At 39.8% G+C, this 22,465-nt stretch overlaps 1 protein-coding gene across 6 annotated transcripts; it reads right to left on the bottom strand.

Moving 5' to 3' along the window:
- Positions 1-1,686: 1,686 nt before the first annotated feature.
- Positions 1,687-22,081, bottom strand: LOC129171731 (uncharacterized). 6 transcript variants are annotated; one of them, XM_054760679.1, is made up of 14 exons: positions 21,853-21,967; positions 20,826-20,909; positions 20,325-20,435; positions 19,891-20,017; positions 14,764-14,827; positions 13,914-13,979; positions 12,394-12,447; positions 12,226-12,306; positions 12,035-12,143; positions 11,884-11,895; positions 10,060-10,098; positions 8,265-8,408; positions 8,066-8,178; positions 1,687-3,303 (listed from the first exon to the last, which is right to left on the bottom strand). In XM_054760679.1, exons 5-14 carry the CDS (start codon positions 14,797-14,799, stop codon positions 3,046-3,048), a joined length of 912 nt encoding a protein of 303 aa, XP_054616654.1. In that variant the 5' UTR covers positions 14,800-14,827; positions 19,891-20,017; positions 20,325-20,435; positions 20,826-20,909; positions 21,853-21,967; the 3' UTR covers positions 1,687-3,045. The 6 variants fall into 6 exon arrangements, with proteins under 6 accessions (XP_054616654.1, XP_054616653.1, XP_054616655.1 ...); XM_054760678.1 differs by lacking the exon at positions 20,826-20,909 and having other exon boundaries at positions 21,853-21,969; XM_054760680.1 differs by lacking the exons at positions 19,891-20,017; positions 20,325-20,435.
- Between the last annotated feature and the right edge of the window lie 384 nt (positions 22,082-22,465).

Genomic DNA, 22,465 nt, shown 5'->3' with positions numbered 1-22,465 from the left:
CATTTCCTAGGCAATAGAGGTCTGTGCGTCCCTCCATGGATATGCCTCCCCAGACCATCACTGACCCACCACCAAACCTGTCATGTTGAATGACGTTGCAGGCAGCATAACGTTCTCCTTGTCCTCTCCAGACTCTTTCACGTCTATCACAGGTGCTCAGGGTGAACTTGCTCTCGTCTGTGAAAAGTACAGGGCGCCAGTGGCAGACTTGCCAATTCTGGTGTTCTTGAGCAAATGCCAGTCGAGCTCCACGGTGCTTGGCAGTGAGCACAGGGCCCACTACAGGACGTCGGGCCATCAGGCCACCTTCATGAAGTCTGTTCCTGATTGTTTGGGTAGAGACATTCACACCAGTGGCCCTCTGGAGGTCATTCTGTGGGGCACGAGCAGTGCTCAGCCTGTTCTGCCTTGCACAAACGAGCAGGTATCGGTCCTGCTGAGGGGTTGAGGACCTTCTACGGCCCTGTCCAGCTCTCCGAGAATAACCACCAGTCTCCTGAAATCTCCTCCATGTTCTGGAGATTGTGCTGGGAGACACATTAAACCTTCTTGCTGCAGCATGTATGGATGTGCCATCCTGGAGAAGTTGGACAACCTGTGCAACTTCTGTAGGGTTAAGGAATCGCCTCATACTGTCAGCAGAGATAATTACGCAAGCCAAAATCAACACGAGTGGAAAACCAGCCAAAAAAGATCAAGAGGGAGAAACTTGAAATGACCTCCACATGTAAAACCAGTTCTGTTTTGAGGGTTTGCTAATTGTTGCCACTGAAGTGCACCTGTCGTTAATTCCATGAACACCAATACTGCTGAAATTGATCAACAAGGATTCAGGAGTTCATTTCAGACTAAAAGACCAGTTAAAGGCTCAGGAAGTTATTGCAGTTTATTTGCTGATCAGAGCTTGAACCACTTTAACCACTTTTTTTATTGAACTTTGTGACAGTTTTATGAGATACGGAATTGGGGGTAATTAACTGAAAAATATAACCAAAATGAATAAGTGATTTAGGAATACATTTTTGAAATATTTGTCTGGTGGGAGTAGATCTAAGGAATGTATCAGTGTCACTTTGTGAACTGAGCCACAGTACTGAAATAAATGTACTTTTCAAAGATATTGAAACTTATTGAGATGTACCTGTGTGTATGCATATACTGTATGTACAGTGGGGAAAATAAGTATTTGATCCCCTGCCAATTTTTTGGAAGTTTACCCCCTTGCAAACACAGAATTTGGTTGCACACATTTCGTTAACACAATTGCAAACTCACAATTACAAAAAAAGTGCAGTTTTCCTTTAAGTTGTGACGTGATAAATTCCTAAGCCTTCAATTAAATTTCGTGATTGGTGTTGGAGCGCTCGTTTTGGAGGGACCAGCTTTGAATTTTTGTCCTAGGACCCAGGACTAGAGTCTGTTGGGGCCTCTGGATGGGACCTTCATTTCCGATGTCTCAGACTTGTGTAATGTATATGTGTAAAATGTTACACAGCACTCTTATTCTACCTGACGTAGGCATAGTAGTGGTGGAGGCAGGGAAATCCGAGAATTTCAGCGAATGCAAAGTTATCCTAGACACAACCTCGAGATTTATGGAGTATTTTATTAAAATGAACTTACAGTGTCACCAGTGGGATCCAATACCATTTTGAAATCCCCTGAAATGAGCAGAAGAGGTCATTTTAAGCTGTGTCGATTACGTTTCGTGTAGAGCTGTTGAATGCTGGAGCCCCGGTATGCAGAGACAGACGCAGCGTGCCAAGAAAAGTCCTTTTATTATGCACAAGCAGGTGCAGGTACTCACAGTCGTGCAGGATACAGGTAACAAAAAGCGACACAGGAAAAGGCTCTGTGAAAACACAACCGGTAATCTTGGGAAGTCGCAACAGGTAAGGAGAACATTTAGGGGACAGCACGGGCGAAGAAAACAAAGTCTAGGTGACGACGCTGGGCTTATGAACCCAACTGATTGCGATTGCACACAGCTGCGCACGGTTCCACTGGGGTAAACCCCCCAGCAGGAAGTGCAGCATTCCAAAATAAGAGCGCAGGACCGGAAGCGACAATTCCAGTCCTGCGGAATACGACAGTGTCGTTTCTTACAAGTTGTAAAGGTGACTAATCACGCTTTCCAACAACATGAAAACACACTACCAATTTATGTTATTAAAAAGTGAATTGACTAAAGTAACCTTTCAAAAAAAACAGGCCACATTTCATGGTGAAGTTGGATACCAGCAACACACAATTTCCACCCAAACAACAATAAAGCTTTCAAATGACATTTTTTCCCGCAGTTGTGACAATAAGTGGGAAATAACTCAACATTTCAACTCAACATTTTGAGCAATTGAATTACTTACTGGTAAATAAACACATCGGTGAGGAAGATAAAAGTGCATTCCTTACACATACAGGTACGGTCTTCAATAAAGAGAAAAAAAAAAATCAAGTCACTGAACGTGGAGGCTGAATAATATTTCAAATCATTTGATCATTTCAGTCTTTGGCTTTGCTGACACAAGAAGGCTGGTCAACCTATTTTATAGGCTTGTAAACTTGATGACGGCATCGTCATGTTAGGTAACATTACTGCCTATTGTTAATCAGGATAATTACTACAGCCTCCGTGGCAGTAATATTAGCTGCATGTGGAAACGTCAATACGCCAGTGCACCTGAATCACATGAAATGTGTTAAAAAGCATTAAAACACAATTAATGCAGCTTTGTAGCACTTAATTGGTTGTAGCTGAGTGGATGTGATGTACTTTATACTGTAAGCTTATTTTCTACTTATTTCAGTTGTTAGTGTGGTATTGTTGAAATGCATTACAAGTAGTCCTCAGGTAATGAACGAGTTCCGCTCCTAGTCGTTTTTTAGAGTAAGTCGGAACTTAAAAATACCTCAATTATAGCTAAATCAACTCCTAAATCCTTCACACTGTTCACAGAACACATGAAGGACATATAAAATACAGTAATAAAAAGATTAAATACAATAATTACATTGAACTGTGATAAAATGAGAACAAATCCTTACTTAATATTCTTGTGGGTGTCTTGCAGGTCTTTCTACCTTCTTAAAATATTTCCCCAGGCTAGTCTGGAAGGATAACCATTCTCTTCTCCCAGATCTCCTTATAGGATCGCATGGAATCCATGATGTCACAAGCATTCGATAATGTTTATCCTTAATGATGGTCCCAACAGTTGAGCGCTGCCTCCACTTTCTGACCTTTTTATGATGGTCACTTTCACTTTCACGGCGATGGCTTTCCTTTTCTTTGGCGCACCGCCGCTTGGGAGACATAATGAGGTGTAAAAGGTTAACTACTAAGCAGTGTTGTATGGCTCAGTGTGGCTGCATAGGCACACACTGTATTCATCCACCCAGCTCGTGTTTACGGACCAAAACTACATTTTTAATTAATTTATGGGAGTGCTTTCATAACCATGAAACACGATACGATAGTGTGAACAATTACTGATAGAATTCATACTTTTTAAAGGACTGTATTACCACTATTGTTATAGAGATATTGAGTAGTAAATATTGATTATTTGAGTTAGCTTGGTAATGCATTACTCCATTACGCAATCATATACAGTAGTGTGAAAAAGTGTTTGCACCCTTCCTTATTTCTTATTTTTTGAATGTTTGTCACACTTAAATGTTCCATCTCATCAAACAAATTTAAATATTAGTCAATGACAACACAACTGAAAACATGTAGTTTTTAAATGAAACATTTTATTATCAAGGGAGAAAAAAATCCAAACCTACACGGCCCTGTGGAGGAATTTTGGCCCACTCATCTTTGCAGAATTTTTTTAATGTCATGCCACAGCATCTCAGGAGGATTCAGGTCAGGACTTTGACTAGGCCACTCCTTGAGACGAGTCTTAATGTTCTTTTTGTTCAGCAGTGTTTTTTGTTTTGGAACTCTGCCATGCAGGCTGTTTTTGCCCAGTGTCTTTCTTGTGGTGGAGTCATGAACACTGACCTTAACTGAGGCAAGTGAGGCCTGCAGTTGTTTGGATGTTGTTGTGGGGTCTTTTGTGACCTCTTGGATGAGTCGTTGGGGTCATTTTTGGTTGGCCGGCCACTCCTGGGAAGATTCACCACTCTTCCATGTTTTGGCCATTTGTGGATAATGGCTCTCACTGTGGTTTGCTGGAGTCCCAAAGCTTTAGAAATGGCTTAATAACCAGACTGATATCAATGATATCAATTAACTCATTTATATTTTAACAGGGTGGGGCAATCACTTTTTCACACAGGGCCATGTAGGTTTGGATTTTTTTTCTCCCTTAAAAATAAAAACTTTAATTTAAAAACTGCATTTTGTGTTCAGCTGTGTTGTCTTTGACTAATAATTAAATTTATCTGAAACATTTAAGTGTGACAAGCATGCAAAAAAAAAAAAAGAAATCAGGAAGGGGGCAAACATTTTTCACACCACTGTAACCGTACAACAGAGTTTAGCAGGCATGATGATGCTTGTTCCATCGCTTCGCTCCACTTGAAGTGAAACATAGCAAGTTTATCCTCTCGCTGAGAAGGGAGGACAGAGAAATCATTCTGCCCTCCAGCCTTGTTCTCAAGCAATCTGACGATGATCTCACAGCCAATTTACGTGTGGTCCATGAGGCTGTCTTTCATTTCCGGTCTTGTAAGCACTATAATATGTGTGTCTAGAGAAGAAAGAGAGCAAGTTCAGTATCCTGCTATAGTGTCTTAACAAGATTAGATTAAAAATGGCTTTAATCAGTCCAGCGAGGGCTGCATACAGCAACATTGAAGGATGATACATTTTGTACATTAAAGATGCTAAAACCCATTGTACATCAATATATATATAAAAAAAACCCACCTACGTCTCAGGTTTCTGCAATACCGTACATGGCAAAGTAATATCTAATCCAGTACATTTATGTCAACGCCGCTCGGACTGGCTGACTGATGTTGACATGGGAAGTCATTGACATAACCAAAACCGAAACCACCCACACACCATTTCGATACAGCGTGGTGTAGTTTCACTGTGTGTTCCATCCATCCATCTTCTATGTCGCTTATCCTCATTAGGGTCGCGGGTCACCACTAGGCCACCGTGCGGCCCTGACTGTGTGCTCCACACGTGTTATTTTTGGTTGCACCGTGAGTGAGGAAGGCATTTGGCTTGATAACCTCCTGCTGGTTTGTGTTACAGTGTCAAAACAGACATTTTAATGGAGTCTCAATACCTCTATGGTTGGTAGTACAATAATATTAACTCCTAAAAAATAAGAAACTTGTTTATCGTGGTTGATTTGTTGCAGACCCGACCGTGATAAGAGAATTTCTGCCAAGTAGGAGTCCTTATTTAGAGAATGGAACATTTCCATAGTTAAAGCATAGAATACCTGTTTTTAAAATTCATTATTAGAGCCCTCTAGAAATTAAATTACACCCCTATAGTCACCTTTACACTCGTATTACTCAATATAGTAGACACAATAAAAGTAAATAAGCCATTTAAGACAAAGACTTGTCCACCTGTGTGTTGCTATAAATGTGTTCCCTATGGGAACAGAGTGAGTGGTGGACAGGAAGTGACGTGGTGGGTACAAAGTTGTCATGGGTTACGGCCACAACAGTAGCTCATGTTTTTATTAGAGATTATTGTGCCTGTTGTGAGATAATTCAAACTTGCAATAACAGCCTGTGGTTCCGACGATCAAGTTGTGTGTCTCTCACCGAACATCACAGTGACATTACTGACACCTAGTGGCCAGTGTACAGTATCTTCAACTTTTTTGGATGCGTCTTCTGGATGCCTTATATTTGTATTTTAGTTCATTATGCCATTTTTATGCTAAAAAATGCTTAATTTACACGAAAAATACGTAACATTTGCTCGTTTGCTTGTTTTGACTAATAATAGGCTGTATTCAACCACGAAACAGCATGACTTATGAATATATTTGTGAAAAACATGATAGGGCGAAGCGGCGAAATTCGAACCGCGAAGTGGCGAGGGATGACTGTACACCCTTTTCATGGCATACTTGTCTTACGTCTTTTTGCTGAGTTTCTTTTCTAAAAAATCCAAACAGGTCAAAGGTAGAACAACCTCCGGTTTAACTTCTTAGTAAATGTGTCAAATTACCCGAACTAGATGTTGAAGCTGTATATTTTCCTCATGTGCAGATTCCACTGAGTTGGAATTTGTAGGCACTGTGCCAAACTAGAAGAGATAACAGACATTAAAAATGATCATTAGAAGAGTAGCCACAACCTTCCTGTCCCCTTCCTGAATTCTTTTTTTTTCCGGTCATCAAACACATTAAAATATTAGTCAATGACAACACAACTGAACACAAAATGCAGTATTTAAATGAAACTTTTTATGATTAAGGGAGAAAAAAATCCAAACCTACATGGCCCTGTGTGAAAAAGTGACTGCCCCCCCCAGCCACCCACCCCCCCGCGCAAAGACGACTCATCCAAGAGGTCACAAAAGACCCCACAACAACATCCAAACAAAATACCCACGCTAGCAACAGAGATTCGAACCCAAATCAAACCCGATCTCCTGACGCTGTGGCCAACATGCTAACCACCCGTGTCCCATTACATCTGGCATAAAAGCAACACCGCATTTCAGAAAAAGAACATCATACCAACAGTAAAATGCGGTGGTGGTAGTGTGATGGTCCTGGGGCTGTTTTGCTGCTTCGGGACCTGGAAGACTTGTTGTGATAACTGGAACCATGAATTCTGCTGTCTACCAAAAAATCCTGAAGGAGAATGTCCGGCCATCTGTTCGCAACCTGACCTGAATCCTATTGAGATGCTGTGGCATGACCTTAAAAAGGGGGTTCATGCTGGAAAAACCCTCCAATGGGGCTGAATTACAACAATTCTGCAAAGATGAGCGGGTCAAAATTCCTCCATTCCTGATGTAGGTTTGGATTTTATTTTTCCCCCTTATTACTAAAATTGCCTCCTCAAAAAAATCAGACCCCATAATCGCATGGCGTTACTTTCTCTCCCGTCGTATCACTGCACGTCCATTGTTGCGTATGTGTTCCACAGGGGCTGAAGGCCGCTGTGATGCGAGACTCTCGCGTGGCATCCGCACATGTAAACACTGTGAGGAGGCATTTTTGTGATGCAAATGTATTCCTCTTTTGAATGCATATTGTTTTGAAAAGCCAAACTCTTTACTTAAATGGCCCGACCAACTAACCGGAACTATGTTCCTCATCACCAAAATCCGACCAGGATTCTGAATTGGAGGCTAACTAGGCTAATAGTTTCTAGTGTCCCTGCAGTTATCTCAAAGCCTGCACATAAGAGTTGCGCAAGGTGGTGTAAACAAAGATAGTCGTAGTGATAATGGACGATCGACTCACGTTGATGCCATGCAATCGACCCACATTATGTTTGAGATACTACAGCACAACAGCAATGAACGTTCCCTATCGCTTAACGCTTATCTTGTCTACTTTATTAGGTAACAGGAGTATAAAGGTGACAAGGTGACTATGGGGTGTTTTTTCCATAGACGGTCATCAACAGGTTTCTATGCTCTAATTACAAAAACAGTCCATTTATTAATAATGAATCCTACTTCATGGAAATTCATTTGTCGCTGTCGAGTTTGGAATCAATTAACCGCGATAAACGAAGGGCGACTGTACAGTCAAACCCCTGTTTTCGTACGACTAACTTTTTGTATGATTTGGTTTTTGCTGAAAATGTCTGTCCCGTATGCCGTCCTGTTTATCGTACGGCCAAACATTGTGAGTAATAAACTAGTCCGTTTGCCCGCGTACCATTCCGCTGAATTGAATGCCTCTACGAAGCATCCCACACGTTGGCTTCAGTTTTCAAACGTTTCTGTCATGTTCGGTGTTTGTCGCTCTACTTCCACAAGTATAAAGTGAAATTGAAGAAGTCCTCATAAATGTCATATTTATTCATTTCTATAACGCACACACATTTAATGCTTCTTGGTGAATGAAGCCCACTATCTGTATGTGTGCGCTGAAAAATGATTTTCTTTCCTTACCTGCCATCTCTCGTCCTGTCTCTTCTGGCGACGCATGTAAACGTAAACAGCCAGGGGCAAGACCACAGCAAGACTTGAAACAAACACTAAAAGTATCTCCAGTGTTAAAAAGTCTGGGTAAAGGAAAGAGAAAAACATGGATGGAAATCCCTCTTCATCCCTTCTTGTGGAAGTGACATCATAGCACAAGTATACTTACAGGTGCTTTTACTTGCTTCACTCTCGGCATGTTTGCTATTTCCTATTGGTTTTGACAGCGCAGTTACTGCTATCATCACAGGTGATGTTGGCGATGGGGCTGTGGTTGTTGATGGCATTGTTGTCTTTACAAATGTTGTTGATACTGGTGGCAGAACAAATGACAGCAATAAAAGTGACAGTACTAGGAAGCCAAATGTGAAGCTGAAACACTTTTCAGCTTATTGCAATTGGATTTATATTGATTGGTTGTGATCTTTAGTTTCTTTGTTGTCATTTAATTGTACTTTCTCAAGATTCAGAAGGCTACAGCTGCCACATTCCTGAATGTTTTCTATTTTGTGTTTTCCCCTTTCTGAGTTCTTATTTTTTGCATGTTTGTCACACTTAAATGTTTCAGATCATCAAACAAATTTAAATAAAGTCAATGACAACACAACTGAACACAAAATTCAGTTTTTAAATGAAACTTTTTATTATTAAGGGAGAAAAAAAATCCAAACCTACATGGCCCTGTGTGAAAAAGTGATTGCCCCCTAAACCTAATAACAGGTTGGGCCACCCTTAGCAGCAACAACTGCAATCAAGCGTTTGTGATAACTTGCAATGAGTCTCTTACAGCGCTGTGGAGGAAATTTGGCCCACTCATCGTTGCCTTTTTAAGGTCATGCCACAGCATCTCAATAGGATTCAGGTCAGGACTTTGTGACTAGGCCACTCCAAAGTCTTCATTTTGTTTTTCTTCAGCCATTCAGAGGTGGACTTGCTGGTGTGTTTTGGATCATTGTCCTGCTGCACAACCCAAGTTGGTTTCAGGTTGAGGTCCTGAAGCAGCAAAACAGCCCCAGACCATCACACTACCACCACCATATTTTACTGTTGGTATGATGTTCTTTTTCTGAAATGCGGCGTTACTTTTATGCCAGATGTAATGGAACACACACCCACCAAAAAGTTCAACTTTTGTCTCGTCAGACCACAGAGTATTTTCCCAAAGGTATTTGGATCATCAAGATGTTTTCAATGTTTTTAATGGGGGAGGGGCAATCACTCTTTCACACAGGGCCATGTAGGTATGGATTTTTTTTCTCCCTTAATAGTAAAAAGTTTCATTTAAAAACAGCATTTTGTGTTCAGTTGTGTTGTCATTGACTAATACTGTATTTACATTTGTTTGATCTCAAACATTTAAGTGTGACAAACGAGCAAAAAAAGTAATCAGGAAGGAGGCAAACAGTTTTTCACACCACTGTATGTATTGCACTATAATTATCTGAACAGTAGCAGCATAAAATCCTAAAATATTGATAAAATAATACTAATATAATTCATATTATTTAAGAAAGCAGCACAATATATACAGCTCAAGCACTGTACATAGCAACTGAACAATGTTACCAAGTTGTTTTACCAAAATTTAAAGTTAACAGCCTGATTTTGGAAACATTTAACTCACAGCATCATCATGTAAACTTCCAATTGAATTAATATATGGATATATATTTAATAATTAATATATATAACTTCTTAGCATATTGGATTATTATTATATTATTTTATTTATTTATTTTATTTTATTTTATTTTATTATTATATTATTTTACCAAAGGCTTAATAAAATTACATAAATGGATGCACAAATAAATACCAAAATGTAATATTTTTCTGTCTAAAAAGTAAAAAGGAGGTATTCATGGGTTGGCCCGAGCATACATATGGATATCTCATTATTGCTGATATAAACAATACATTACAATCGTAGTTTGTAAAAATAAATGAATTTAAAAAACACTTACCGACATGCCTTCTTTCCTTGACTAATGGGCAAACACTTTCTGAGAAAAACAAGATAAGGACATTCCTAAATACTGTGAGGAAATTCAAAATCTGTACAGCGCAACCCATTTAAAAACAGCCCAATTTTTTTCTTCTGAAAAATGGGTCCGTTGTTGTACTGTTAAGGTCATCGTTATTGCTAAGCAGCATGACACGACAGCCACTATCTTTAAGTTCCACAGCATTAAAATCTCTTCCTGTTCAGTGCAAAGCAAGCTTCAAAATAAAAGCAGGGCAGCATTAATATGGATTCTACCACATCAACTAACAGAATGCACTCGTCTCATCTTTTTCCAGCTTGTTAGCCACCGAAAGAACGATTTGCACATTTACAAAGGCCAAGACATCAAGCGAAATTGCAGCAGCAGCTCTGTTAAGCCTAGGTCACAACCCGATGTACCATTTTTTGGCCAAAATCGCTGCATATTTTTTTGTTTGTGGAGAATGTAGCTGTGGTGACCATGAAGATGAGTAAGATCTCGACACACATGGAGCACATACAAAATATCTGCATGTGCACTGGCCGCACTAAGTGCACATAAGGAGTCCGTCAGTGTGACGTTCGAAAAAATTGACATTTTGCCCAAACCTGACATCCGCAAAACGTACGAAAGACACACGCTGGCCGTACAGACGACACACGAAGACGTACAAAGTGCGTAGGTTTGTCCTGCAACATGAAAAAATTTAAGCACGCGTCGAGTTTGGTTGACATGACAAAGAACCGCCGGTCTCCGGCTCGAAAATCCGCACGTCTCACACACTCCCTCAGTGCGTTTCTTGCAAGTATATCTAGGCTTTAGATAAGAGCATGAAATATTACTGCATATAAAAACAGAAGATGCAGCGGATGCCTGCACATTCGAGATTCACGTCCCATTTGGGGCATTTTGGTGCAACAAAAACAAAAGTTTAAGCAGAAAACACATCTGAGTCACCAAAATTCATCAATGCGTGATAACATGTGCAGCGTACATGTACCACAGTTAGAAAGCCAACAATTTTTACATGTTAATGTCTTCACGGTCATCAAGCGTGGAGACTTTGCACTTTGCTTGGCGGTCCTTGGACGCACATTAGCTATGTGTCGAGACGAAAAAGTTTGTTTGTCTACAAAAGCACTGTCTTCGACAGTCATCGATCAGTCAGCCAGACTGAGGGGCGTCTTCTTAAAGGGATAGTTTGGATTTTTCGACATGAAGTTGTATGACATCCCCGTCAGCATCGTAGTCCATTAACAGCGACTTCCCCCCTTTGGTCTCCTAAGTCCAGTTCTGGTCAGATTTCTGTGATGAAGAATGTAGTCCTGCTTAGTTGCTGGAGACAATTAAGTAAAAAGTTTGGCTTCTCAAAACAATACCCGTTCAAAAGATTAATACATTTGCATCACAAAAATGCCTTCTCAAAAAAAATCAGCGTTATATTTTCCTCCCGCCTTATTGCTGCGCAGTCGCCTGTGCATTTTTGTTTATATGACGAAGACGCTCGCGTCTACCTCCGCGACGGAGCACTGCGACCATCTTGTTTACGTGTGTGTTCCACAAGCGGAGACCAAGTGGAGGGTAAATCGCTGTTAATAGACTACGATGCTGATGGGTATGTCACACAAGTTCATGTCAAAAAATCGGAACTATCCCTTTAAACGGCTCGCACGTAGATTCAACCCCAGATCATCCCAATCTCCTGACTGTGTGGCAAAACATGCTAACCGCCAGGCGGCCCCTTTATGTTAACACCAAATGTAATTTCCGTTTATTGTAATAAACAAATAGTTATATACTCACCATATTCACAGCCTGTGTGGAGAGAAAGGAGGAGAAAGAAAATATATATAAATGGTCACAACTTGAATTCTTAATTAATAATAAAACAGTGTACAGTAGCTCATGTGAAGATTCTAAAGATTATGATTAAATGAGTGGTTTATTGTGTTACCATTTATGGCGCTTTTGAAATTCATCACTCTGGCAACAAGGCACATTAAGTGGTAAGTATGGACGGTGACATTCAACACAGGTTTACACTTTTCACTTTGTTCCGTGGCCTGCAGTGGAGAACAACGGGGGTGAATTCGTTGATGCAAAACAACTTCTTGTGATCGTTTCCGCACACGCGAATTCACTCACATCTCTGTGGAAGCAGTCCTTCAGCACGTGGCACATCTGATCTTGCAGACAGTATCGCTCTAATGTGCATTCTGCCACGTTCTTCAGAGAGAGACAAAGATGATATAATGCTCCGAAACCCACACGGAACATCCTCAGTCCATTTTGAGCACCGCTTCGGTAACTTACCGTGATGTTCTCTGTGATCGCAAGGTCGACCATTTCCAGTTCAGTTGTGTTTTCCTGTGTCACGGAAGTAAGCAAAAAATGTGAAGCTTTCATAACCTTAAAGAAGAATTTTAATACATTTAATGAGATATTTTATTTAATACGTATCACAAAAAACAGCTAGAACAGTGGATTACTAATCTAAACCCTGTCCAAAGTGATTTTTTAAATTTGTTCAATAGCCTGTCTTGGAAATGACACAGGAAATGTTCAAAAGTAAGTAGAGTAATCCCTCGATTATTGCCATTAATTGGTTCCAGACCCCCATGATAAGTGAATCATCCCTTCTTTATAAGGGTTTTAACATTGTTAGAGCCCTCCAGACATGAAATAACAGCCCCATAGTCACCTTTACACTCATATTACCCAATATAGTAGATATAATCAGAGAAAATAAAAAAAAACAAAGCCATAAATAAAACTTGTGCTTGTGCGTGTTGCAATAAATGCGCTCCGAACGTGTGGACAGGAAGTGATGTTGAGCGGTAAGAGTTTAGTTTTAGCTGGATTACTGCCGCAACAGTAGCCTGTGTTGATATTATGATGATGATGATTATTACTATGATTATATTTATAATATTTACATATTTCTATTTATTATGATGCAGCTGGGATAGGCTCCAGCATGCCCCCTGCGACCCTAATGAGGAGAAGCGGTATAGAAAACGGATGGATGGATGGATGATGCTATTATTATTGTGCCTGTTGTGGGATAATTCGAACCTGCAATAAAAGCCTGTTGTTCCGGCTATCAAGTCTGGCGGTTGTATGTTTCACCTACGGACTGCTTTTAATGTTTTACTTATTTTCTTTTTTTGTTGTTTAAAATACCATTTTCACGTATTTTATGATTTTTTTTGGCCTCTGGCTATATTGCAAACCACACCGCTACCTGAATGTACTCCATGGTTTAAAATAAATAAATAATTATTTTAATGAATAATGTATTTATTAATCATTTTAATGAAAAATGTGAAATACTTTTTCACATTTCCAACTGATAATTCATTTAATCAGTAAATTAATTCAATGTCTTGTATTCTTTGTGCTATGATATTAAATAAACAAGTAAAATTCACCAGACACAGTTGGTGAATTTGCACAAAGTATCGGTATCAGATCGGTATCGCTGATACCAGCCTGGATTTTCCCCAGCACGGATCGGAAACGAAATCAGTGGCATTGCACATCATTAATGACTGCTTACTGTAGGCTGAACGCGAACAAAGTAAGGTACGTTCCATTTGTCACTTCCACTCCTCCCACATCCACTTTCCCTCCGCCCTCGTAAGCAATGACGTCATACCGAGTGCTACGGGGAAATCAATAAGGGGAACTCAAAACTGCTATTGGAATGCAGCCGAAGACTACGACGAAAGATGGCTGCCAAAAACGACACTGTCTTATAACAACAATACAATATGTATTCATTTATGCTTCAGAAAAGTCAGTCAAGATAAAACAGTGACGATAAAACGCACCCATTCTTTCACTGTAAAGTATTCTTCACAGTTCTCTTGTGACAGTTCCATCAGGCTGGAAAACACCTAGAATGACAACAGCAGAATGAGAGCAGCTGAAATGTGGTCTCCCACAATGACATCAAGTATCTGTACCATCACTAACACAAGTTCTAGATGGAATACACACAGTATGAAAACAGCAATGCATTGCCGATAGTCCATTATCTACAGTAACAGAAAATACAATTGGTTGTTGTCGTCTCAAATAAACTACAATGCTGTAAGTCAGTGATCCCCAACCCTCGGGCCGTGGGCCGGTACCGGGCCGCACAGAAAGAAAAAATCATTTCAATGATGTTTTATTTTGAAAAGTGGCCGGATTCTCTCTGTTACATCCGTCTCACTTGACGCATGTCCATTGTGCGTGTGCTAACTTTATCTCATGCCGCACAGATAGACTACTACTGTATTTTTACCATTTTTCTTTCACCTCATATTTGGTGTGAAACGCTGATACTATGTGGGAATGCATAAAGGTAAGTTTTGATGACTTATTGAGTGCTAATGCGCACATTTGTCTCAAGTTAATTCATGCTAGCGCACTGCCTTTTAGCACACACGTCAAACAGCGATGTAATAATCTCTCTGGAAAAACTCCAGGCTTGAACTGGCGGATGGTGGTTCGACATTCATTTTGTGCTTTTAATTTGATGTTATTCATGTCTTAGTTTGACACAATACATAACAAATAAGATAAATTAGATCGCTATAATGTACAAACCCCCCCACTGGTCTGTGGGAGATTTGTTGTGGGAACACAAGCCGGTCTGTGGGTCAAAAAAGGTTGGGGACCACTGCTGTAACTTACAATGAGACACAGGTAGGGCGCCTGCCTCCATGTCATTCTGCTGCCGTGAACATCCAGGCTCACACTGCAGAAGCAGAGAAAAACACTGCATTCAGTTGTAGAAGTTGTGACAGCAAAACAGAGTAATCGGAACAAATAAGGTGTGTGAAAACTGAGCGACTATCGACAAAACAACTGCGAGCACAAGAGGCGTGTCTGAAAAGTAACGGGACTGGGTGTGCTGTATGCGCTGTGGGCAAAAGAGGGAAGAGGAAATTGTGTTCTCATCTGACATGATAACTCGGGAGTGTATACCTCCCGAAGAACATCACCGTGCTGGAACGACCTCCCTAGTCACCTGACCTTACTCCGTGTGACTTTTTTTCTTTTCTCCAAGCTTAAGGGGCTAATCAAGGGGACCCGTTTTGAGTGTCGTGACCCCACGATGCAGGAGCAGGGCGCAAAGTGCAGGTAAGAAGTCTGTCATGGGTTTAGCTAGGAAAACTGAACAGAAGGTGTCCGTGCAAAACGGAATAACAAAACCACTGAGAGGACAAAAAGACAATAAAGTTCTCCAGCATAGTCCAACAACGCTGATTAGCAACGCTGCAAACACAGCACCGTGAAAAGCATGTAGCACTGACAATGAACCGCCGTCAGCCCTTACGCCCACGCTCGGTATAAGAAGCCATAATTCCAAACAGACGTCTTGCAGCGTCAAGCCAAAAACTGAACTCAACACACAATAACCGGAAACAAAAGGCAAAATGAGAGCACAGAAATACAGAAACAAAACCAAAATAAGGGTCAAACTGTCCCGTGGAGTGTGTCAAAAAATACGTAAAATTTGCTTCAAAATGTAAATACAGTAGAACCTCGCATAACGTAAACATCCTTTTACGTAAATTCCACTGAACGTAAAGAATTTATATAAAGTTTTTGCATCGTATTACGTAAGAAATTCCATATAATGTAAAGCGACAAGTCGTCAAGACGCTTCACGCTCTCATTTGCTGATTATCGGGGCACCGCCTACGCTCTCATCTGATTGGCTGACTTATACAGTGCGCACGTGACTTTGTGTGAGAGACAGGCTTCTCCCTTCAACCTCCCTTCCTCTTCGTAGTCGCCCTTAAACTAGTTTGCACGCATTGAAATCTCTTCTTCATTTTTTTTTACTTTTCTTTGTGTTAACTTGTGTTAACTAAAATTACCGTAATCATGGGCGTTTCGACTCAGGCTAGTCCTCCTCCTACTCCTGCCTCCACTTGTGCTCCTGATCAAGACATCTTGTGAACGGTAGGGTTGTTTTTGTTTTCAGTTTTATTAATTTACAGTAATCTTATTTATTACCTTATTTTATATTGGAATGTTACTCTACTATGTTTATGCTAACGTTTTCTTATATTTTCCCACCATATTTGGTGGACTTTGAATATTTTGAAGTGCCAAAGGGGTGAGTTTGGGAAGATCTTGGAACGGATTAGGCTATTCACATGTATTTTACGCTTCGTATAACGTAAAAACCCTATAACGTAAACGTTCTCAGAACGGATTATTTACGTTGTAGGGGCGTCTGCTGTATTCTTAACTAAAAATAAGCCACGGCCACGAAACACTGATGATTTACTAATGAATATATTTTGAAAAACCGTGGTAGATTGAAGCTGCAAAATTCCAAGCGCAGTGTGGCGAGTGTGCGTATCAGTTTACAAATGCTCATTCTTGTCCTTCTTGTTATGACTTTTTGTTCCGCTGCCCTTTAAAAAGAGCACATTCTCTCTCATTATCAGCCTGCAAGTGTGTCAGTACCCTGAATTGTGTTTGCGTCTGAGATCGCGGCAGATGAAGCGGACATGAATCCAAACAGATAGTTCTGTAGCGTCCCGGAGTGTTTGACAATGCGCTGCCTGTCTCTTCAGAAACATTGCATTACAACAAAACCAGTGTGAAACCAAGCACTCGCAGGGTGAAGTGGCCACAACTGAGACTACTAGTCATTGTTTCCAATTGCATTTGAATGGTCTGGCAATTTAACAGAATACAACCACGACACTTCGTTATTCCCGGAGGCGCAGAAAACACATCTCCTTCACCATAAGTTGGTCGTAATTCATAAATACGTGATAACGCGGGTAAAATGTACAGCATACATGTTCCACTGTGAAAAAAATGCCGCGATTTTTACATGTTTATTGTCTTTATGAATAATTGATCATGCTTTTTCACCAAGTGTTGAGATTGGTGGTCCAGTGGTCCTTGAATGCGCCACAGTTGCTGTGAGGTGCACATTCAAACTTTCACACAGTGACTCTGATTTCATCATCATCTTACATTCATTCATTCGTTAGTAGTGAGTATTACATTTTATGCAATAAATGCATTTAATAAGTGTGGGAGGGATGTTGAAGAGAAATGGGGAGTGTTCGGGTGCTGAATCGAATCTAACAATTACAACAGTCGCTTTTATTGCAAATGTTGATCCGACATCGTCGGAGAACGCCAACGTCAAGCTAGCAGGAGGAGGCGGGGAGCGAGCCGTGTGTCAAAAGAGACATTTTTATGCAGATATTTGTCGTTCGCTAATCTACTGTAGTGGGTTGGTTTTAGAATCTTTAATGCATGAAATATGTCAAAATGGATCCCTCGTCTGTCAGTTTTTCAGTATGTGGTCCCCAGTGGAGATGGTTTAGGTTTAGGGGTGTCCAAAGTGCGGCCCGGAGGTCATTTGTGGCCCGCGTCTGTGATTTTATCGGCCCGCAGCACAGTCTAAAAATGTAATTTAACAAGAAGACAAAAAAAAAACACACCACCAGCAAAAATGGGAAAGTTCAAATATGTATTTAAGAGTTGTAATCTAGCAAAGAAAAAAAAAACATAATTTCACAACAATAAAATAGTATGAGGATGTCAAGAAATGTGATTTTAGCCGCATGAATTTGAAATGGTTACGAAAAGTTTGTTGTTGTTTTTTTAAGTCAAAAACAATGACTAAAGTTGTAATTTTTGGAAACTTAGGTTGGGGGAAAATTTATAACATGGGAATAAAATATACAAGAAGAAAGTTGAGATATTTGGGGGGAAAAAATTCAACAGCAGAAATGGAAAACAGCATAATTTAACATTTTAAAGAGTAAATTCAAAATATTAACAGAAAAATATAGTTTTCTAATGAGAACAAACTCGTAAAATGAGAAAAAGTATCATCTTAGTAACAATGTTGAAATAAAGAAAAAATACATTATTACATTATTTAAAAAAGATATAAAGTTATAATTACGAGAATAAAATGTACAAGAGGGAAGCCCTAATGAAATCGTTGGGGGAAAAAAACATCAGAAATGCAGAAAAAAAAGCAGAAAAACAGCAGAAATGGAAAAAAAACAGCTGTAATTTTACAGGAATAAAGTCAAAATATTAAGAAAAAAAGTCACAATCGAATGAAGAAAAAAAGTGGCAATTTTACAAGAATAAACTCATATTATTATGGAAAAAATATATTTTTAGCAGCATTTCAGCTACTGTATATTACAAAACTGAAATGCATTTTTTTCCTTGAGCTACGTATAGCTTCTTAGCATATCTCCATGTGTTGGTTTAAAAATATCAAAGTGGACCTTGCATCCTTTCATTTTTCAGAACGTGGCCCTCGGTGGAAAAGGTTTGGACACCCCTGGTTTAGACACGCCTACCGTATACGGCATTTGACTGCTAGTAAAAGTCCCCCAAAAGTGATGGGCAGCCATACTCGGCTTCTCCAAACTTCAAAGCGTCATTGTGTTACATAATCCTTTAATTGCATCATTCAGAACAAAAATCCTAAGCCAAAATTGCTAAGGCGCTCGGGACCAAACAGCCATACTGTTTGGCATATGCTCATTCCAAAGGGTTACTGATCTGTGTTGAAGCAAAAGAGATTTGGACGCCGCTGATCTGTGGCAACAAAATCACTCTCAATTTCAAAGAATACCAAGAAAATCTTGACAAGCTGGATTTGCCAAATCCACAGCAGAGCTGAAGCACAGTTGCTCCAACACAGCACAGGCACAAGCAAGAAAATTACAAGTGCAACATAAAACAGACCCTCGTCGTTACAGAAATAGTTCTCTGTTGCAATAATGTTCCCTTATTTCTTCCCAGGATTCACATTTTCTGGTATCAAAAGTCTTCTCACTTCCCCTTCTTCTGCCTAATGATATTTCCGAGTTGTGTTTTTGATTGAGTTTGGAGTATTTTCTCGATTTCATCTTCCACGCTTTACTGGTATGTTAATTGAATCCAGACAGCTCCAACTGCTGCATGACTGCATGTGGTACGGCTGGAGAGGCATGTTTACACGAAGAAAAAAAAAGTGCATTATACATCTGCTAACATTTTAGGCAATCATTTGTGTTTCAAAGAATGAACAAAGCACGCATTAACCAGTTCTTTGCCTTATAAGACACATATCTGACTGTAATTCATTAACTACCAAAAACATCACTGCAACCCAGCGAGAGCAGATGAGGGGAAGGTCAAATGTTAACCACACGGAAGTGAAAGTCGCATTATTGAAGTGACTCAGGCTTGATACTGAGCATCGCCTCTCCAATGACAAGGTTGTCACTGCAGAAACCTGCAAACTACGCATTCATGAAACTGCAACAATGATTTCCTAGCACACTTGATAAAGAAGTAGTCCTGTAAAGGACAAAAGCACACATTTTTATGTCTTATACAGTGTATGTTTTATACCAGAGGTCCTCAACAGGCGGCCCGCTTTTCATTTGGTCACCCAAATAATGAAACTATTATGAAATATCATTATTGATGCTCGGAGTGTTTGCTTTATTAACCGATTGATTGTTTGGTCCATAAAATACATAAAAACAACTTCTAGTTTCTACAGTCTAACATGGCATACAGTGGAACCGCGGTTAGCCTTATTCATTCGTTCCGGAAAGTCAAACCGAAACGGATGCAAAAAGAATCCATTTTTCCCATAAGAAATAATGTAAATCCAATGAATCTGTTCCAGAAAGCCAAACGTGCTAACACACAGCAAGTTTTTATAGTTTTACATGCGGAAAAGAATTTGGAATGCATATAAAAACATATAAATGATTCAACAAAAGGGATAAATAAACATTTAAGGTTACTTTTACCTACCTTTGAAGACGTGATTCTTGATGTGACTGTCTCCGAAGACAGGATGTGGCAGCGAGATCAACCACCACCACCTTCCTGTTTTGACATGAGTTCTTTCTTGAATTGACTGGTGTTTCTCATCTCAATACTGGAACCCAAAATGCATTTTGATAAAGACGGTGCTTTAAACACTATTGAATACAAGAAATAACTCATGACAAAACAGGAAGCTGGTGTCCGGGTGGTCTCGCTGCCACATCATGTCTTCAGGAACAGTCGTCTTCAGTGAAGGAAAAAGTAACCTTAAATGTTCATTTATTCCTTTCAATTACGTTAAAATTCAATGATTCTTGACATGACTGTTCCCAAAGACATGATGTGGCAGCGAGAGCAGCACGGACATCACCTTGCGGTTTTGCCATGAGTCTTTTCATGAATTCGATCGTGTTTCTCACCTCAATAATCCAAAAAGGGGCCCAAGAAAGTTGCTAGTACCATCATTTGAGAACGAAGGTGGTGTCTGTGTTGATCTCTGTGCCACATCGTGTCTTTGGGAACTACCACTTCTTCAATGAAGGTAAAAGTCAGGTTTAGTTATCGCTTTCATCCCTCATTCATACGCAGAAACTTACAATTTTGTGGTACTTGAAGTTGTTAGGTTTTTTTTCGTGGTAGTTTTTGCTTTTGTTTGGTTGTTTTGCACTGTTGACTTTATTTGGTTCAAACAATTGTATGTAGTCAGGACTTTCTGAGGTTTTGGAAAAAATGTTAATACAGGCTGCTCGTTAAGAGGATAACAAAAAAAGACAATTCACTTTTGTAAAAAAAAAAAAAAAAAAGGTTTTCAAATACTTCTTAGTCCAATTTTTTTATTTATTTTTTGGTAACTGAAAAATATTTTGTATTTATATATATCCAGGAAAAGTTCTGATACTTTGTTGTACAAGTCTGATCACCTTCTAATGAGTTACAATCCACCATCTTGGCAGTCACATTCATTCACTTTCATTTCACTTGCTTCTGTCCAGCTGGTGCTGTTGCTGTCAAAAAAAAATAAAAATAAATAAAATTCTGGGTTTTCCTCTCTATGGGAGGACAGCACCGACAAGCACCTGCCCGCTCCCGCCCCCCTCAGGATGCAGTGAGTACTGCACCGACTCCTGAATGACATTTGTGTATTATTTTGTCCAAAAGACAGAATAATGATGTCACGCTTAAATGAAGGACATTACACAGCCTGAAGAAAGTCATGGTGCGTGATAAATGTTTCTGCAACATTATATTACTGGCCACATGCTGACAAACACAAACTGGCAGGTGCCATGATCCAACTCTGGAAGGCAAGGCTTATATTTGCGCACTAAGCAGACAAGAGACGCTCGTGGCAGCCTCATGGTAAATTTCTGCCCTGTATTTGATCAGGAAATGTGCAAATTCTGTGATTTTTTTTTTTTAAATTTAAGACGTTAAAAACGACTAGAATTGCACAGAAATGCATTTTTAATACAGTCCAACTGACAAATGTATATTTATTTGATTAGTTTTTGTCATCTGCCTGCACGCCACTGATTGTTGCGTTTACATATGCTGTTTTTCCTGTTTTATTGTGATGATAATCATGCTCAAACAACTAAAATCAGTCAGTCATTCAAAAAGCTTGACAAATTCCAACTACCGTAAACTGTATCTGTATCGGTACCAGTATCGGCAATAACGTGCTCTGTATTTACTTAGCGTCGGGTCGGTACCAAAACTTGCAGTATCGCAAATCCCTACTGTGAAGAAAAGCGTGTAATATTGAATACAAACAATGTTCGGTGATATCACGCTCTCCACACACTAATGACAGAAATCCACCGGGTAGTAAAGAGTTAATATCATACAAGGCTAACATGTCAAGTAGCGAAAATGTCGTTAGCTCCTGTGTGGTAATGTACGCCATGTCCAGCATTAAGTGCATTCATTAGATTTTGGTGGACTTACCGTGTTTCGGTGTCGAAGAAGTGCGTCTGTTTAGGGCGGCGTATACATCTTCTGTGTGGCAGTTTACTTTCACTTTTCATTTTCACATTCCGTCTGCCCGTCTCCGTCTACCGACACACGTCACGTTGTATTGATTGCCGAATAAAAAAAGCGGTCCTTGTGGGATGTTGCATATTTTATGCAGAGGAACCCTTGGGCGCGTGCAAAGACTTGAAAAACAAAAGCAAATGGACTTTGCCTTTAATGGTAAAAACACAAGGACGCCCACACAGTAACTTTGTTGGACCACCTTTCGCTTTGTTATTTCTTTAAACGTCACAACGGTGTTTGCAAATAATGTCTCATGCGCGCCAATTCACTTAGAACAGGGCTCTCCAAATTGTGGCACGAGGGCCATTTTTGGCCCATCGCTTGGATGCAGTGGACCCTCATCCATTTACCATAGCTTTTTAAAATAAAATTTTAAAAACCCACAAATTAAAAAAAAAATTGTTTAATTGGTTCCACTTCCGGATAAGTGAATTTCCACCAAGTCTGATTCCTTATTTATAAATCAAATACTTTTGTAATTAGAGCATAGAAAACCTGTTAATGACCTTCTCCATACATTTAA

The sequence above is a fragment of the Dunckerocampus dactyliophorus genome, chromosome 18 (genome assembly GCF_027744805.1).
Source record: "Dunckerocampus dactyliophorus isolate RoL2022-P2 chromosome 18, RoL_Ddac_1.1, whole genome shotgun sequence".
NCBI lineage: Eukaryota > Metazoa > Chordata > Actinopteri > Syngnathiformes > Syngnathidae > Dunckerocampus > Dunckerocampus dactyliophorus.
Note: the sequence above shows the minus strand (reverse complement) of the source record. Positions and strands in the feature narration are given on the sequence as shown.

What these genes read in the sequence shown, in the direction of transcription:
- LOC129171731 (XM_054760677.1), bottom strand. Translation starts at nt 21,932, where the DNA reads ATGAAAAGTGAAAGTAAACTGCCACACAGAAGATGTATACGCCGCCCT. An exon ending in AGGACTGCTTCCACAGAGAT is followed by an intron (nt 12,144 to 12,225) that starts GTGAGTGAATTC and finishes TCTCCACTGCAG; the next exon opens with GCCACGGAACAAAGTGAAAA. An exon ending in GACAGGACGAGAGATGGCAG is followed by an intron (nt 3,304 to 8,065) that starts GTAAGGAAAGAA and finishes ATGTCTCCCAAG; the next exon opens with CGGCGGTGCGCCAAAGAAAA.